Here is a 13,520-nt window from a genome sequence, read left to right as displayed (position 1 = left end):
AATTTAGTTTTTTTAATCTAAACTTAGCTTAAACAAACTTTTATGCTCATTTTTTTAAGACAAATTCAAACTTAAAAAATAAGCTTAAAATTTTACGTCGATCCAAACTCAAATCAATCCAACCCATAATCTAATTGTAACCAACCTGCAATTTTATATAACTGATCTAATGGTGACTAAGGACTAAGTTTTGTTTTGTTTTTTTTTCTAAAGGTTGCCTCTTGATAAAAGGAAACACTATATGATAACAAAAAGGGATATATCTAAAAAATATACATAAACTATAATTTAATATGTAATTGTATACATGAATTTTGATTTTGTGTAGTTTTATATATAAAATTTTAATTTAATCTAATCCTTATAAATTATTAACACAATTATTGATATAATATAATTTTATATTTATATATTGTATACATAAATAATAATATTTATCTAATATAAAAATAAAATGATATATTTAATTCTTTAAATATATATAATTAAATTAAATTTAAAATTTTAAATATATATTTAAATCATAATTAAAATTTTACGTATATAATTACATTAAAACAAATGAAAATTGGACCGTGGATTAAACCCATCCAATCAAAACTCCCAACTGTACGAGCTGGAGCCAGACTGAATGAGTATCAGTCCATCATCACGATCACGTGCCAAACCTGACTGAACCGCAACGGCAACGTTTGAACCTAGTTCGACTCCACCGTTTACGACTGAAATGTCGGTGATGGTACGACATGGAATGATTGTACGGCACACTGCAGCTTTGTCAGGTCAAGCGCTATGGCTTTCTCATATCAATGGTGCTGAACGCTTCGTACAGTTGTGCCGATTTATCGCTCGAAAGAAAAGCCTTTTGAAGGGAAGAGAAAATTTTAGCTATCGGTGCTTTTGTAAAAAAAAGGAGTGAATCTTCTTGAATCTTTGTCTACAGAAAAGAATAAATCAGAAATTTGTAAGGAAAAATATAATTATTAAATAAAATTGGATAGGTTTCTTCTAATCATTGCTCTAGTTTGTTGTCAGCCTTGTGATTTTATGTTTCCGGCAATCCAAATGAGAAGAAACAAAAGAATATATGAAATGAAGGAGAAAGAGACGATGAGAAGATACCAAAGTAAGTTTCTTGTTTCATCGAGCCTCAGGATTTACAGATTAGAATAAAATTGAAGGATTTGATCATTAAAGTATCAAAAAAATTGGCACTAAAAAGAAAAATATATCGAAATCAAGCCGCCATATGAGGATAGTGAACAGATCAAATAGTGTTTTTTTGGTTTGTTTCACTCTCAAAGAAATTTAAACTATAAAATTGAAAGAAACGTTGGATGTGTTTTTTCATTCAAGGAAGAGGTCGAGAGATTACTAGCATACAATTGCAAAGGAGATCCCAATGACCAATTTTTTTAAATCCAGAGCCAAATGTGTAAATTTATTAATAATTGAGTTATTTGGGTGCGATAATATAAATATAATTATTTTTTTAATAATTTTATTGTAGATTTTGATCATATCTGTTTTTTTTAAGATAATATCTAGAATTACTTATAGCCCTTTCTTAATTCATAAATAAGAGGATAACGCGCTTTAATGTATTCGAATCTACGTCCTCCTGCATTGGTAGGAATGTTCATCTCAATCAAGTTAAAACTTAATCGACTAAAATATATAGTTTTTAAATAAATAAAAAAACTATTTTACACAATATCATCTCTTATTTAATTTAATTTTATTTAAATTATTTAAAAATAATTAAAATTTCAAGAAAAAAAATGCAAACATGTTTGAAACTATATGGGAAAAAAGACATAAGCAAAAATGAAATTTGAAAAATTGCTAAAATTGATAATTAAAAAAAACCGAAACCAATCATTAAAAATATAAAAAAATATTACAAAAAATTGAAATTTGATAACAGCCTTGGGCAGTGTTACCAAACAATGGAATTTGATAATTTTTGTTATAAAAAATAAATAAATAAATAAATAAAAGAAAACATATTTATTTATTTATTAAAAATTTTAAATAAAATTAAATTATATTAGAGAAAATATTAAATATACAAAAATATATAATAATATTTTTATATTTTAAAAGTTAATCAAACGACATAATCGCCTAAAATTTTTAATTTTTAAGATATTATAGAATAATTGCACTTGGCAAAAATTCTTTTGGTTTGGATTTTATTTGTTATGTTTTGTAATTTTACCAAATCAGTTATAATTTTATTAACCTTTTATGATAATAGTGTAGTAGATAAAAATTGAATGGTCAAAAAATTTAAATAATTTTCAAATTCAAGCCTTAGCATTTTAAGAATACGAGCAACTAAAATTTGATTCAATTCGATTTTTTTTAAAATTTTGAGTTAATTGAATTGAGTTATTTAATTTTTTCAAGTTAACTTAAATAATTTGAATAACTCAAATAACAAACTGGTATAAATTCTCATTTGATCCCTACTCAATTTTGAAAATGAACAAATTGGACACTCTCTCAACAAAAAATTTTAAAATTTTCAAAAAAAATAAAAATAATTTTTAAAAATCCAATATTTATAAAAATAAAAATTCTAAAGAATATGTATAAAAAAGTTAAAAAATTATAAAATAATAATTTTTGGATCTAAATAAGAAAATTAATGATTTAAGTTTATGATTATCTTATTTTTTTCTCTTATTTTGCTTTGAAAGAACTTTTAAATATAGATAATTTTAAATTTATATGCTCTAAAATAGAAATAATTACATGATAACAAAATTTTAATTTAACATATTTAATTTTTTAATTTAATTTAAATAATTTTATTCAATTCAAAAAAAATTCTAAATCAAATTAAATGATAAAATGAGACTCATAATTCATAAAACTCGATTAATAATGAGACTCATAAATAAAAAAAAATTTCCTCCATACCGTGGAAGATTCGCCTTAATTAATAATGTTTTTGAAGAAAAGGGAATGAAAAAAGAAAATCTAACGCGTAAAAGAAGAGAAAAGTAAGGCCACCGGTCCCATGGCGCCAACATCAAACTCCTGATACGATCACAACCGTTGATATGGACACACAATTCCAAGATCCAGAGAGGAACAACTGCTCGTTCATGGCGGCCCACTAAAATAATCAAACCTTTCAACTAATCTCTGATTTTGAATTAAGTCTTTCAAATTACTCCTTCCAACAAGCTCAAACTCCGTCGATTTCAAAGGTAACTTTTCAACTCCACCATTCAACTAATCGAGTAATATTTAGTTTTTTTATTTTCTTTTCATTCCAATTTTCCAGGTTAGTAATGGATCTGCTTTTATGTGATTATATTCGAAACTGTTTCTGTTTTGTTTTGTTTTTGCATTTTCAGATTTTTCTGTTTGGATGAATATTTGAAGCTTTTCGAATTCACAGGGATTTGTTTATATATATAAAAAGAAAACGGTGGTTTAGAGTTGAAGGTGAACTTTGATGGCAAGAATAAAGCCTCAGGCGTTGTTAATTCAAAGCAAAAAGAAGAAAGGGTCAACTCGGATCAGTGTTACTACAATTCTTTTTTGCAGTTTAATCGTTTTATTGATTTTGTTGTCCTTAATTACTACGTACAAGCATTGGTCTCAAAGGTTTGCTATATTTCAACCTTATTTACGTTTGCTTCTTCTCTGTTTTCCATCTTCATTAATTTCTCTGAAAATTAATTTATTTCGAGAATGGTTTCCATTGTTAATTGCAGCAGGTCAAGGGGAGAAACAAGAACTGGGTTGTCAAATTTTGAGGTATTTTGTTTTCCATCAAAACTTTTCAATCGTGGGCTGTAAATGAATCGAGCTCACTTGTTTTTTAAGCTGTTTGTGTTCGTGTTGATTATAATTGAGCAATAAACAAAATTTAAACTAGTTTTAAGTGACTTATTAAACAAGCTTTAAATACATAAAAGAAGCTAGTTGATTTTCATGATTATTCCTTCAGCTTGAAGAACAAATATAAACAAACAGAAATTGAACTATTCATGAGCTTATCATCCAACAGTGTTTCATTTACAACACTAGCATTTTGTTGAAATGCTAAATAATTTATGTTTTGATACAGAATGTGGATGAGATTGCAGATTCAAAGAAGTATGATCTTCCTGGATATGCTGTAAGTTTCTCCCATGGAGTAATTTAATAAATTATGTTTAGTTGTTTGTCTATACCTTTTTTACCATATTAAACCACTTTCCCCTTTATAGGTTCTAAATACATCAAAAGGCAATATAACTATAGAACTCTTCAAAGATGGTTCCCCTGAGATTGTCGACAAATTTCTCGACTTGTGGTAAGCTTAGCAGGTTTCTTTGTTACTTGGATTCGGGTGCAAGTGCTAGGTATGAATATATATATATACCTGACACAAGTATTTTCAATTTTTTCAAGTTTTTTCATATATTTGGAGGGTTATATCCTTATACCCATGTTTGAAAATGTCTCATACACGGGTGCTTAAAGCTTTAGATTAGCTGGAATAAATAGTTATACCTTTCACCATTGTTTTAGAGATGATAAGAGTTTATATGCCTTCAATATTCGTGTTCAGCGCATATTAGAACATGGGATTTTTGGGTATGATCCTCTAAGTATACTCCAAATATATGAGAAAAGAACTTACAAAAATCTGTATTTACTTTTGTTAGACATATTCATATTTGACACTCACGTCAAGCCTAAATAATATAGTCGTTTGGCATAGTTGCATCAATTTAATGGCATGATGTCTTTTTCTAAGGATCCTCCAAATACATGGAAAAGAAAAAGAAATTTAGAAAAATCTGAACTTACCATTGTCAGATGCACATCCATGATCTCACACTCACAACCGAGTCTGAATAATATAATTGATAGATATGTCTCTGTAATTTTATAGACGCCAACACTAAATCTGATGTTGTTTTAATGGAGTCATTCGAACTTCTTCTTGATGCATATGATCTTTAATTTGAAAATATGGTGAATTACTGTATGCTGGGATATTGTTGTCAAATGATGCCAATTCATGCCCCCACATTCTCCTCTTAATTGAACTTTATGACCCCATGTCTTTGCATTGTGGGTGATTTATTATCTTTATTGCTCTGGTTTTTATTTTTGTTGTTAGATACCTGTATTTGGAACTCAATCCAAGCTCTAAGTTGTGGTGACAGGATTAAGATTACTTTGGTGGGAAAGAAGACATTTAATTTTTACAGCACTGACTAATGCAAGTCAATATTTGTTCATTCATCTCCAATCTGTATAAATTTTGCAGTCAAAAGGGACATTTCAAGGGCATGCCTTTCCACCATGTGATAAAAAACTATGTGATTCTAGGAGGGCATTCACAAGATTCTGGAGGCATTGAAGATTGGACATCAAAAAGAAAGTTTCACAGACAGCTGCCCACAAGGTCATCTTTTTAATGTACTTTTTCTTGGCACATGTGTATATGTCTGGAACTTTGTCCTTTGGGTTTTTAGTTTTATTTATTTATTTATTGATAACTTGAAATCATTGCTCGTCACTGACCAGTCCAAAGCATGAAGCTTTTATGCTTGGAACTACAAAGATTAAGGAAGATAGCAAAGCATTTCAGCTTTTTATCACAACTGCACCAATACCGGATTCAAACGACAAACTATATATGTTCGGACGAGTCATCAAGGGTGTAGATGTGGTTCAGGTAAAACATCGTTCAAGCTTAATCAAGTCATCGAGATATTTCAAATTCAGTTTCAGCTCAATCAGCTTCACTGGTTTGAGCTGTTAGAAAATTGCTCAAGCTCGTTTGATTGATCTCATATATCTAGTAAAAAATGAACTCGATTTCTCTGCTTGACTTCGAACTCGATTATCATATGGTCGAGTTCAAACTAAAAACTTCCAATACCAATAAAAAGAAGTCAATTTCAAAACCAAATTTTGGAGCCACTTGTGAGCATTGATATCTTGTTTTAAAACTCTATTTACATCGTTAGATTGTATGATTTAGATAAATGCTAACAAAAAAACTTTTATGTTGGAACTTGGCAATTAGGAAATTGAAGAGGTTGATACCGATACGCATTACAGGCCTAAATCTCCTGTAGGGATCATCAATGTGATACTGCAACAAGTAATTTGAGTGTTTTCATTTAGTCACTGTAAAGGTTTGTATACATTCATCATGGCCTTAACAAAATTCTTCTTCTTTTTTTTTTTTTTTGAGATTACCTTTAGCAATCCTATTAAGTAATTAGATTGCACGTCACTATTTGTAGTCTTTTTATATTCATATTAGACATACAATTTTGATTCATAGTTGGAGTGATTAAATACATCTTTGTATTAGTTCACAAAATTTTTTTATATCGCCATTTTGTTTTTGATCAGTTATAATATCTAGCAGTCTTTATTCTATACAAGTTGAAAAGCAAATTAATCAAATTAAGCTACCGAACATTTAATTTTACAGCAAATAAATAGAGGTAAAATTTTAACGAATTTTTGTGGACAAAAAAAATGATGAAAGGAAATAAAATAAAATCTGAACGAGTTTGGGGAGCTGAGCCATTAATGTTACTGTTAGATAGTGATCTAAACCAAAAGAAGATTTAGAAGTTCTGAAAGCAATAAGAGAATTTCATTACAGTAGTGAAATATAAAAGGTTGAGAAAGTAGAACTAGCTAGTTGAGGGTGGGAAGGTGTGGGAACTCAGTCATTTTTCTTGCTAGTGGCAACAGGGTTTTGCTCCGAAATGATCTTTAGAGCATTGACCAGTGCCCGAAGACGGTCCCAAATGTTCAAGCCGTAAAGTGCCTCCACCAGCGATTCTTGAAACTCAAACCCATTTTCAGCAACAGGATACTATTGTGTTTGGCAGACAATGAAACATATAAATGATTAGTCTCAACTAGGGTGTAAACAAAACAATGGATTCAGCTCGATCATTGTTGAGTCGAGCTTGAGTTGCTTAAAACTATTCACCAAGCAGAATTTGACTATCCTAATGCTTAACTAGAGTATGCTCATCATCAGCCTAATTGAAGGGTTTTTTATTTTAAGCTTCGAACACAAATTGCAGCTCGAACAAAAGTGTCGAGCATGAAGTCAAGTATGAAAATCAACTTAAGTTGAGCTTTAAGTCTTCAATTTCGAATTGAGCTTCTCACAGTTTGAGCTCAGCAGCTTGACTGTACCCCTAGTCTTGGCTTATCAAAAGAATAATAATCAAATTAAGTAGTTTCAAGGATGTAAGGCGAACCTGAATAGGCTTTGGTATCTTGGTCTTTATATAAGGCCACCATCTATCCTCAACGACTGACTTTACCAAACAGCAAGCTCTCAATCCCTCAACACCAGCAAATCGGCCGAATCCACTATCTTTTGTGCCACCAAAAGGCAGGGACTGGAAGATCAATGCACATCTTTAGTTCAGTAGGATTTAAAAAATCCTAAATACTTGAACTTTTTAAATAGGGGTCAAAAAAAGCTTGAAGGATTCCAACTCAAGCAAATATGAATGGTGGCCATCTCGCATACAGATCTAGGAGGAAAAGAAAAGTACCTGGCACATATAAGTTGATGCAAAATCATTAACTGCAGCAACTCCACAATGTATTTGGGAAGCTATCTCCTTGGCACGCCTTTGACTGCCGGAGAAAACAGCACAGCCAAGCCCATATCTTGAATCATTTGCAAGCTTGACAACCTCTTCATCTGATTCGAATTTCATTATCGGCATGATTGGTCCGAAAGTCTGCATGCCACTCAAGTTTCATAACAGATTAGCAAATACTCCCCACATAAACCATGTTCATGGACCTTGTTTTTTTTTTTTTTTTTTGGAGGAATAAGTGCAAATAAAGTTTGGCACCAAAAGTCTAATAAGCCAAAATTATATCTTCCATAACGAACAGCATGCTATCTGTTCTGCAATGGACACTCAAAATGAAACAAATGCCAAATGCTATAGTTTGTAGCAGAATATTATGACTTGTGTTACCTCTTCTTGCATCAACTTCATTGTATGGTTTACATTTTTGAGCACTGTAGGGGGGAAAAATTGATCAACTGCGCCTTCACTTAAATGGCCGAAACTTCCACGAGCTACAATTTCAGCTCCTTTGTCTACAGCATCATCTACAAGGTGTTGAAGCTTGTCAGAATGCTCTTGCAAGCATATGGCACCCATATCATATCTTGCAGCTAGTGGTGGGCCCTATAAAAGATATCCAAACATCAGAAATCTAATTTTTTTTCACAGAATGTCAATACCTAAAAAGTTCAACAATTAGTGTAGCAATTATACTCCACAAGTAAGTATACAAGTTATAGACCTAATGGAAAGCTGAAACTGCCACCTATGCTTTATCTGCCACAGACTTACCAAACAACCAAATGGCCAAGGACAGCCGGTAAATATTTAGATTTATCATTAACATAACATTGTAGAGAACAAGCTATAACACTGGCCCAAACAGACACGCAATTTTTGCAGAGGACATATCAAAAGGAAAATCTTACAGCTGAAACAGACTTCACAATCTTAGTCACTTGATTGACAAATGAATTATAAATATCCCTGTGAACATAAAATCTCTCAGCTCCAGCACAGTTCTGCCCACTTGATTGGAGAGCGGCCCTGACAGCAACTTGGGCAACCTATTTCATGGAAAACAGTGATTCTCAATGGCACTGATCGGTGCAACTTCAGCTCTCAATCAAAATATAGATATGTTCAATCATTTTAGTTATTGAAAAGGGTCGAAAGGGTTCATACGTGTGGAATATCTACGTCTTCGCACACAATAAAGGCATCTTTCCCACCGAGCTCAAGTGTAACTGGTATAAGGGTCTCAGCAGCATTTTCCATTATCTGCAATAAAAGCAAACATTTCAATCCATTTGCAATGAAAACAATAAAAGCAGTCCCATCAAGGTAAAACTGAAAAGGAAAATAGAAAGTATTTTATTTTCCTTTGCTAATAGTAAAGAGCAGTAGTTCTCAACAGATCAAATCAGATCTTATTAGTATCGAGAATTACAGCAGAGCCACACATGAGATCATACCATCTTTCCCACACCCGGTGATCCAACAAATATGATTTTATCAACAGAAGATACCAGTGCTTCTCCTGTTTCAGCAAAGCTATGAAAGAGAAGCCCGATTAATATTGGATGAATAGAAACCAAGAGCATAGTATGTTCTACTAAAAAAAAGGAGCATAGTAAGTCCAGAATAATTGTGATAACTACATACCCTGTAATTACCTCAACCAGATTTTCAGGAGCTCCAACTGCAGCAAGAGCTGCTTGGATTATTCTAAAGTAAAAACATCCAGACCAGCTTGCATGCTCAGAAACCTACACTTACAATCACATAATTTTCAATCAGCATCATGATAAAATGCCAAAATTGACTGTAAATTCCAGTGACAAGTTTCAGGGACAAGGATGCTGGGGCATCAGGCAACAGTCTCTAAAGATTAGACACAAAATTACAATTCAGAGCAGTTCTAGAACTGATAAAGATAAAGGATAAGAGGATAATAGAAGACTAAAAAATTAGGATCCATCAGTAAGTACCTTAATTACCACACCATTTCCTGAAAACACAGCTGCAAGCATTGGATTAAAAATATTATGAAAAGGGTAATTCCATGAAACAATAGCCCCAATTACACCAAGCGGGTGAAATTCCACTTTGGATTTCTTGTGAAGCATTGATCTTCCAGAAGATCTGCAGAAGTTCAAATGAAAGTTGACATGAATTGCAGAGTTTACTGATAGCAAAAACTGGTAACCGATTCCAAAATAAAAGTACACCACTTAAAAACTAGTTTTTCAGAATAACTGAAAATATTGCTGCTGTAGAGCATATAAAGGCATTCATTTTTAATGATTACGAAACAAAAGCCCGTGCCCTGTTGACAGAATTTTGACAGTACAACAAAGTAAATACATGCAACATACAATTGCTTGATTTTTCCATCAGCAAATAAAGGTCAGTCGACAAATTCAGTGATAAAAAGTAAGATGCATGTGATAATGGATAATCTCTCTTTTGGATACAGCCAAGGATATCCAGAAAGGAGAAATAGTATTAAAAAGCTGGAATTACCGGTATTCAGGCCTGAGCCACTTTTCCCCCTCTGAAAGAAGCCAGGTTATCTTCTCACATGTAGTCATTATTTCTCCTAAAGAGGCATCAACCATTGTTTTCCCAGTATCACGTGAAGAGACTCTTTAGTAAGGCAACAAAAAAATATGTCATATAAAGGCATTCAAATAATACCTATATCATAAAATCGGGAGAAATGCCACTTTCTTATAAACAGATAATAGAAAATAATTAAAGAAAAATGCAGAATATAAAGTTTTTAATCTGAGGAAAAGGGAAATGATATTAAAAAAAACACTCCCCATATAAAGAATAAAATCCTTACTCGCATATCAGTTCTTGGTGTTCAATAATATATTTTAGAAGAATCCGCAAAAACTGTCGCCTTTGCTTGAAACTACTTTTAGCCCAAATTTTCTGTGCTTTCCGTGCTTGTGCGACACGCTCCTCAACCTACTCATGCCATAGAGACAGTTATAACAGTGAGCAGTAGAAACATTATACATTCATTCACACAAACAATCGAACAGCGAGAAGTGGTCTGTAGTCTACATGTATGTACACGTGCCATAAGCTTTGGCATAAAATAACAATATCAACCATTTAGGGTCTAACAATGAACATATAAATACTCCCTCGTTAGTGATTCTGGTAAACGTAATCCTGAACATCACTAACCTCAGCAGGTGTCAATGCTGGGAAAAAGCCCAAATATTTCATAGTAGCTGGCTCATAGCATTGAACTTTTCTGTCTGATTGCTGTGGCCTTCCCCTTGGTGGTATCTGCACAGCATTTCCAAATGAGATTCAAATAAACAAAAACTACGCTCTTTTGCTTATCCCTTTTTCACCCAAGAGGCAAGGAGTTAAAATTACAATCAAACATAATGTTAGATTCATTGAACTCAAATACAAGATTATCATATACAAAGTTATTCTAGTTTTTCATCCAAAAATTACAAAAATAATATTTTGATTTCAATCGGATTTACCTTAGTTTCATTTCATTCCAGAAAAAGCAAATATTCTTATTTAATAATAAAAAAAAGGAACGATACTTCGATTTAAGATTTAACTGGAAACAGAAAGCTCGAATCTGAACCACATTGTAATAGCTAGTTAAGCTATTTCATTAAATCGATAATGATTAATCTCATTCCACTAGAAAAGGAACTAGACTACTAAATCAATTTATATTTCTAACTTCACATGCAAAAATTAAACTCGATTACTAAATCAATTTCAATTGGGTTTACCTTAGATTCATTTCGTTCCACTAAAAGTAAGTACTAAAAAATCACACTCTGATTTAAGATAAGTGGAAAATAAGCTTGAATCCTAACCACATTGTAATGATTCGCTAAGTTGTTTCATTAAATCGACAATCATTAAGCTCATTTAAGGAAAGGAAAAAAAATCACTGAACAAACCGAATCTTTAAAGTTTGAATTGAAAAAAAAGAAAAAAAACAAATTGAAAAATAAAATAAAATAATCAACTAAGAAATACTCACGTAAATGAAGCTGTTTTCTTGCGTTTGGTTCCCGTCATCCAACACTGTGTTTGAACAAATTCAAAGAAAAAAAAGTTATCAGCTGCAAAAAGTATAAAAATACGTATAAGCAAAGAAGAATGAATTACACGTGTTTTCCGTATCTGTATACGTACCATCTGAGGCATCGACATCGATAGAAGGAACATTTGGGGGAATGAGCATCAGCAAGAAACGACAGATAGCATAAGCAAAGGCGAGAACGATGATCGGCCACCAAAACGCCATCGTCTTCTATCTCCAGAGACTGAAAACTTTTAATCTTGAAGAAGACTGAAGAACTGCTCTCAAGCGAAATTGTTTTTTGATTTTCTTCTTTTCCGAAAAATAAACAAGATTCTGCTTAGGATATAGCTTTACCTTTTCACTGTCTATGCAATGGCATTTATTGTAATTTGAAGTTCATTAGAGGTTTAAGATTAAGATGAGGATCAGTTGTTTTTTCCCTCGGCTAGAAAATGTGGATTAGTTTTTTTTCTCTCCGCCATCAAAATGGGGATTTGTTAATTACAAATCGTCTGTACTTGTAAATCTGTTTGGATTCTTGTTGGCCCAAAAATAATCTGCTCGTAAGTGAGCTTAGCTCAGTGGCTCGTGCGCTTAAGTTAAGTTCTTTTAGAGTTAAAGTGGGTCTAACCTATGGCTCATTTACTTTACCTAAGCCACCCCCTTACTTGCTACTTAAATCATAGAATCTTATATTCGTATATAATTTTATATTTTTTTTCATAATTTTTTATTATTAATATTTTAACAATCCAATTTTTTCATTAACATATAAAATTTTTCATAAATCAACATTAATGGAATTAAATATTGTAAATGTTAAAACTTTACCATTTTAAGGTTTCCTATTCGTGCCAAGTGATTTTTTTTAACTTAAAAGCCGGCCTCTTAATTGAAGAACGGAACAAAGAAAAACAATTAAAAGAACCAACAGTTATAAGGAAAATACTAAAACGAATCTCTCAGTCGTGTGATTTTGACCGGTAGTTGCTCAAACAAAATCATTAACAATACTGGATAGAGAGCAACCAAACAAGAAATGGAGTCATCAGAATGCAAATCCTCACAACCCTTCGAAGAAAACCAACAGTTCTATGGAGGTTCATGAAGACGATAGTCTTATGCAACTGCTGCTTCTACCAACGCCGGAGTATCTTTGACCCAGTAGCCATCCTCACATTGACTTAATCCCTCTTGTGACATTGCATGCACTATTTTGTTCCTAGATCTGCCAATGAAGTGGAAGGTGCAGGCCTAAAACTCCATCGTTATCTCCTTTGCGGACTATGTAAGAGCCCTTATATCTGAGAAATCTTGTTCATGATTATTAATCTTCCTTATAACAGATCTTAAATCTCCATCGACTATTATTGAAAGAAAACATAACTCTTTAGCAAATCAGAGCCCATGTATCACCGCAATTGCTTCTGCTACAAAGACTGAAAGAACAGGGTAAGTGATTTTGCAACAAGCCCCCAAAATTTTCTCGTTTTCATCTCGAATCACAACCCCTGCTACAACCCTCTTTTGATTAAATCTAAACCCAGTATCAACATTTATTTTGACCACCTTTATAGGTGGCTGAGACCACAGAACTTGAAAGCCAGAAACTACACCATTATTTGTAGGGATCACAAAGACCAATTTCACACAATAGCTGCAAATAAAGCTAACAATCTCACCCACACTCTGGTTTGTTCCCTCATGCACCGCACGATTCCGGGCAAACCATATAGCCCACAGTGTAACACAAATTTCACTATGTTTTGTTATATGATACATATTCAATATCCAAGAAAGCCACTCATGGAAATCCATTTGAGCACTAACCTCATGCAATGGGTAAC

General features: G+C 32.3%; 2 protein-coding genes and 1 long non-coding RNA gene across 7 annotated transcripts; 1 reads left to right on the top strand and 2 right to left on the bottom strand.

The window, feature by feature from the left end:
* Positions 1-502: 502 nt before the first annotated feature.
* On the bottom strand, positions 503-1,387 carry LOC121215471 (uncharacterized). The gene is made up of 2 exons (XR_005911319.1): positions 1,123-1,387; positions 503-937 (listed from the first exon to the last, which is right to left on the bottom strand). It is a non-coding gene; the product is annotated as an uncharacterized lncRNA (long non-coding RNA).
* Positions 1,388-2,972: 1,585 nt separating this feature from the next.
* LOC107938665 (peptidyl-prolyl cis-trans isomerase CYP21-4) lies at positions 2,973-6,360 on the top strand. Of its 5 annotated transcripts, none has more exons than XM_016871891.2 (8): positions 2,973-3,221; positions 3,416-3,624; positions 3,735-3,777; positions 4,091-4,141; positions 4,233-4,318; positions 5,285-5,422; positions 5,545-5,695; positions 6,060-6,360. In XM_016871891.2, exons 2-8 carry the CDS (start codon positions 3,473-3,475, stop codon positions 6,099-6,101), a joined length of 663 nt encoding a protein of 220 aa, XP_016727380.1. In that variant the 5' UTR covers positions 2,973-3,221; positions 3,416-3,472; the 3' UTR covers positions 6,102-6,360. The 5 variants fall into 5 exon arrangements, with proteins under 5 accessions (XP_016727380.1, XP_016727379.1, XP_016727377.1 ...); XM_016871890.2 differs by having other exon boundaries at positions 2,974-3,221; positions 3,738-3,777; positions 6,050-6,360; XM_016871888.2 differs by having other exon boundaries at positions 2,976-3,221; positions 3,372-3,624; positions 6,050-6,360.
* Positions 6,361-6,514: 154 nt separating this feature from the next.
* On the bottom strand, positions 6,515-12,148 carry LOC107938664 (aldehyde dehydrogenase 22A1). Its single transcript, XM_016871886.2, has 14 exons — positions 11,784-12,148; positions 11,629-11,672; positions 10,794-10,898; positions 10,441-10,568; positions 10,116-10,238; positions 9,581-9,734; positions 9,255-9,358; positions 9,065-9,143; positions 8,775-8,870; positions 8,519-8,656; positions 7,998-8,213; positions 7,560-7,751; positions 7,257-7,400; positions 6,515-6,859 (listed from the first exon to the last, which is right to left on the bottom strand). Exons 1-14 carry the CDS (start codon positions 11,893-11,895, stop codon positions 6,707-6,709), a joined length of 1,788 nt encoding a protein of 595 aa, XP_016727375.1. The 5' UTR covers positions 11,896-12,148; the 3' UTR covers positions 6,515-6,706.
* Between the last annotated feature and the right edge of the window lie 1,372 nt (positions 12,149-13,520).

This window comes from Gossypium hirsutum, chromosome A02, assembly GCF_007990345.1.
Source record: "Gossypium hirsutum isolate 1008001.06 chromosome A02, Gossypium_hirsutum_v2.1, whole genome shotgun sequence".
Taxonomy (NCBI): Eukaryota; Viridiplantae; Streptophyta; class Magnoliopsida; order Malvales; family Malvaceae; genus Gossypium; species Gossypium hirsutum.
This window is presented reverse-complemented; position numbering and strand designations above follow the sequence as displayed.

Bases quoted from the DNA above. Each gene is read 5' to 3' on its own strand.
- LOC107938665 (XM_016871888.2), top strand. From the start codon at position 3,473: ATGGCAAGAATAAAGCCTCAGGCGTTGTTAATTCAAAGCAAAAAGAAG. The intron at 3,778-4,090 runs GTATTTTGTTTT...GTTTTGATACAG, and splicing joins CTGGGTTGTCAAATTTTGAG to AATGTGGATGAGATTGCAGA. The intron at 4,142-4,232 runs GTAAGTTTCTCC...TCCCCTTTATAG, and splicing joins ATGATCTTCCTGGATATGCT to GTTCTAAATACATCAAAAGG.
- LOC107938664 (XM_016871886.2), bottom strand. From the start codon at position 11,895: ATGGCGTTTTGGTGGCCGATCATCGTTCTCGCCTTTGCTTATGCTATC. The intron at 10,569-10,793 runs GTTAGTGATGTT...TGGCATGAGTAG, and splicing joins CAGCATTGACACCTGCTGAG to GTTGAGGAGCGTGTCGCACA. The intron at 10,239-10,440 runs GTAAGGATTTTA...GCCTTACTAAAG, and splicing joins CACCAAGAACTGATATGCGA to AGTCTCTTCACGTGATACTG.